A 4,571-nucleotide genomic window follows, 5' to 3' on the forward strand; every position below is an offset into this window, starting at 1 on the left:
GATCACTTGAGCCCAGGAGTTTAGGACCAGCCTGGGCCACATAGTTAAACTTCATCTAAAAAAAAAAATAATAATAATAGTAATAAATAATAAAACAAGGCCAGGCATGGTGGCTCATGCCTGTAATCCCAGCACTTTGGGAGACCAAGGTGCATAGATCACTGAGGTCAGGAGTTCAAGACCAGCCTGGCGGCCGGGCGCGGTGGCTCAAGCCTGTAATCCCAGCACTTTGGGAGGCCGAGACGGGCGGATCACAAGGTCAGGAGATCGAGACCATCCTGGCTAACCCGGTGAAACCCCGTCTCTACTAAAAAATACAAAAAACTAGCCGGGCGAGGTAGCGGGCGCCTGTAGTCCCAGCTACTCCAGAGGCTGAGGCAGGAGAATGGCGTGAACCCGGGAGGCGGAGCTTGCAGTGAGCTGAAATCCGGCCACTGCACTCCAGCCTGGGTGACAGAGCGAGACTCCGTCTCAAAAAAAAAAAAAAAAAAAAAAAAAAAAGACCAGCCTGGCTAACGTGATGAAACCCCATCTTCACTAAAAACACAAAAATTAGCCAGGCGTGGTGGTGCACACACAATCCCAGCTACTTGGGAGGCTGAGGGAAGAGAATTGCTTGACCGAAAAGGTGAAGGTTGAAGTGAGCCAAGATTGTGCCACTACACTACAGCCTGGGTGACAAAGCGAGGCCCTGTCTCAAAAACAACAACAACAACAAAAATGAGAGCCGGCACAATGACTCAGATCTGTAATCCCAACACTTTGGGAGGCTAAGGCAGGAGGATAGCTTGAGGCCAGGAGCTCAAGACCAGCCTGAGCAACATAGTGAGACCATGTCTCTACAAACGCAAAAATAAAAACAATTTTTTTAATTTAAAAAATTAAAACTAAAAACAAATTAGGATTACCATATGACCTAGCAATTCCAACCCTAAGAATATACCCCAAAAAACTGAAAGCAGGGACTCAGATAGTTATACGACAATGAACATTATTCACAATAGCCAAAAAGTAGAAACAACCCATGTCTGCCAACAGATGAATCAACAAAACGTAGTCCATCCACTCAAAGGAGTATCACCCACTTTATAAATTTCTACTTTATAAATTTCTCTAGAACATAATTTTGTCTATGAGAATACTCAGAAAAAACAGTGAAGATATAAAGCTATACAACATGAGCAGTCCACACTCACTGCACCCTAGAAAATATTATGCACTTGAGACTCCATCTCAAAAACAATAAATAAATAAAAAGAAAGTCTGATGCATACATTTAAAGTCAGGATACAAACCCAGTGCTTCAAAGCAGTTATCTCTAGAGGATAGGATGACAAGGGGAATTTCACTTTTTCTTTTTTTTTTTTTGAGACGGAGTCTGGCTCTGTCACCCAGGCTGGAGTTCAGTGGCACGAACTTGGCTCACTGCAACCTCCGCCTCCCGGGTTCAAGCGATTCACCCACCTCAGACTCCTGAGTAGGTGGGACTACAGGCGCCCGCCACCACACCTGGCTAATTTTTTGTATTTTTAGTAGCGACGGGGTTTCACCGTGTTAGCCAGGACGATCTTGATCTCCTGACCTTATCATCAGCCCACCTTGGCCTCCCAAAGCGCTGGGATTACAGGCGTGAGCCACCGCGCCCGGCCAATTTCACTTTTTCTGTATTGTTTGAAGGTTTACAGTGATCATGTACTATGACCAAAAAAAACAAAACAAAACCCAAAAAACTCAAGTTCCAAAAGTACTATGTGGTTAGAGCCTTTCGGAAGAATTTCTGAATTCCTAAAGCCTTTAAGAAGAATTTCACTTCATGGGAACAACTCTCCCAGCATTTCTAGAGTACTGCATTCTGTAGGGACTTGGAACACTCCAAGTTATGAAATAAATAGTGCTCTCCCAGCCGATGCTAATAAGGTATTTGAGTACTTTCCCTACATTACAGTAAGCAAACAACTGATGGACCAAAAAAAAAAAAAAAAAAAAGGTTTTAAAGTGACAAGGTTCAAATCTAGGGTAATAAATGGCAAGATGGGAGCACTCACATGATCAAAGAAATGTACCACTGCCAGCTTTTTGCTGCGCCTGGTAAAGACGCGCTGCACTTTAGCAATTTTGCCGAAATGGTTCTCCAGAATGGTCCTGTCGTTGAGGTAGTCGGGGATGTTCTTGCACTGGATGGCTGTGACTTCAGAGGGACACAAGCCCCCAAGACTGTCTGTGCTCTCGCTTCTGTTACTCGGACGCGCCGGAGTTCCTCTTAGAGAATCTAGGGGTTCAGAGAGTGGACACTTAAACCATCAGATGTTTCCGACAACAGGAGGCACCAACTGTGTCAAAGCAGAGGAAATTTTCACAGATTTAAGACCTGCTCCATATGACATGTTAGAATCCCTAATGTTTATGGGAGATTTATGTGAAAAATCAAGCTAACCTCCCAGAGAAACGTATTGACAACCTGCCAGCAGGACTTACTCTACGTTCTACATTTTCAGAGCTCACCTTCTTTCTTCTCTCTACTTTCAGTTTCTTCCTCTTTATTCACACCTGGCATCCGGGAAGGTGCCAGGACAGACTGACTCCCTCCTGGGATAGCCATGTGGTCACTTTCTCCAGACTCAACAAATCCAATTTCCTTTTTGGCCTCCTTGTTGCCCAGACGACATACTTCCTTATTGCTTTTGAAAACATCCTGTATCGTCCGACCAAATAAAGTACCTCCCCGGGGTCGATTCAGGCGGACAGGTCGTTTGTCCGGAGGATGATCACCCCGGGACAGAGGATCCAAATCTTCTGCTGTCTCGTGGCCATGTCTCCTTGGGGAGCGATCCTGATCCTCCTTCCTTTTCATTCCTTTCATTAGGCTGGGAAGTGGTTCCACCTGGGAAACAGCTTCTTCACACCCCTGCCTGACACCTGCTTTGCTAGCCTGGAAGGGTTCGCCCAAAACCGCAGATGACACAGGGAAGCTACTGAAGCTATTACTAGAACTTCCAAATATTGACTTAGGCCCTCTCTTCTCTTCCTCTACATTTTGGTTTGACAAAGCAGGGGTAAAGGCAGATAATGAATTATTACTACTAACAGGTTTTGAAAAGGTAAAATTTGAATTGGTAGCTGAACTACTTGTTACTTGAGGAAAAGAGAATGGGGCCAGGCCTCCAGGTGCACTACTAATTGGGTGGGAAAACGTGAAAAACCCAGAAGCAATTTGGCTCTGGGTTTTCTCTGGCTCAGATTCAGCCCCCAGTATTGGTTTGAACACTGCATTTTCCAGAGGTTTAAAGCTGAATTCTGTTTTCCCAAAACCAGAGTTCACTATTTCTCCAGCTTCTTGTCCAAAAGCAGAGGTGCTTGGGAAAGCCCCAACACTGGTGGGTGATTTAAAACTAAATCCTGGGTTTCCCAGCACAGATGAACTTGAAGGCCCAGAGGTAGCCACAAAGGTGGAAGTGTGCTCAAGTCCAGAAAAGGGTCCAACACTTGAGGATTGGGTGAACCCTAATGTTTGCACTGAAGAGGAATGACTTACTCCGGAAGACGCTGGAAAGCTGGACACCTGTGAAAATCCCGAGCTCTTCCCAGATAAGGTACTGTTTTGTCCAAAAAGAGAAGGTTGACCAAATCGAAATGGCGACTTAGATGGAAGTGTTCCTACATTACTAGAAGACGCTGAAAAAGCACTAGGCTGCTGCCCACTGAAAGGATTAGTTGGGTTCATCTTCTGTTCCAATTATTAGAAGGTAATAAGTATTACGTGTGCAAAATTAACTGGCTTCCTGAAACAGCCCCGTAGCACTAGGGAGCTCCCCTTCGTCTTCAGAACACGCTGAAAGACAAAAATTCAGATCATCACAGCTATGTTCTGCTACAAGACTAAGAAAAGAATTTTTGAACACTGTCACACTAAAAGATAACTATTTCAAAGGCAGGCAAAGGGCTATTATTTTCCGAGAGCCAACAGGTTATTTTGTTGGAGGGTGGAGTAGAGAGTGGTACAAATAATTACTTTGTTACAGAGATTTAAACCGTGATCCCTTTAAGATTAAAAGAAAAGAAAGCCGAATAAGAAAAGAAAGCCGACTCTTTTTACTGAGTTAGTAAATTCATGAAAAACCTCCATTGGTAGTAAGAAGATAAATGCTGTTCCACCTTACAGCTTAGAGACGAATTTCTCCTGTCTTCCTCCAATCTCTACAGCCGGAGAATTCAGCGTAACGCTGCCTGGCTTCCCTCGGAGCGGCTGGAGCGCTAACCACTGTCTCACATTCCTTTATCGCGCCCTGGCGACCACCCTCGAGCCGGCTGGAAGGGCGAGGGCGCTGCCACGGAGCTGCGGCCTCTCGGCGGGGACGGCGTGCCGGGGAGCCTAATCTTCCACCCAGCACAGCCCGAAAAGGCGGAGGCCGCGCGGTGGGCCCGGGCCGGCCTGGTCACTGTACTGCCCCGGGCTCGCCAGGGGCCGCCGGCGCCGCAACGCTCCGTTAGCGACGATGTGGAGGCCCGGGCGCGCGGACGTGCGCGGGGGAAGGAAACGGCGCCCCCGGCGCCGGCCCAGCCCCCACGCTCAC

The 4,571-nt window shown here is 46.7% G+C and overlaps 1 protein-coding gene across 4 annotated transcripts in view; it reads right to left on the minus strand.

The window, feature by feature from the left end:
• Positions 1-4,571, minus strand: part of MCM3A (minichromosome maintenance complex component 3 associated protein) — a 54,005-nt gene that overhangs the window by 49,200 nt on the left and 234 nt on the right. Inside the window, exons 1-3 of one of the 4 annotated variants that reach the window (XM_071095882.1) lie at positions 4,158-4,528; positions 2,503-3,829; positions 2,046-2,269 (exon numbers count right to left, since the gene is read on the minus strand). In XM_071095882.1, the coding sequence (XP_070951983.1) occupies positions 2,046-2,269; positions 2,503-3,721 (1,443 nt within the window). In that variant the 5' untranslated portion in view covers positions 3,722-3,829; positions 4,158-4,528. Of the gene's footprint in view, positions 1-2,045; positions 2,270-2,502; positions 3,830-4,152; positions 4,536-4,571 lie in introns of those variants that run through there. The other 3 variants (XM_071095881.1, XM_071095884.1, XM_071095883.1) reach the window with 3 other exon arrangements.

This window comes from Macaca nemestrina, chromosome 4 (genome assembly GCF_043159975.1).
Source record: "Macaca nemestrina isolate mMacNem1 chromosome 4, mMacNem.hap1, whole genome shotgun sequence".
NCBI classification, from domain to species: domain Eukaryota; kingdom Metazoa; phylum Chordata; class Mammalia; order Primates; family Cercopithecidae; genus Macaca; species Macaca nemestrina.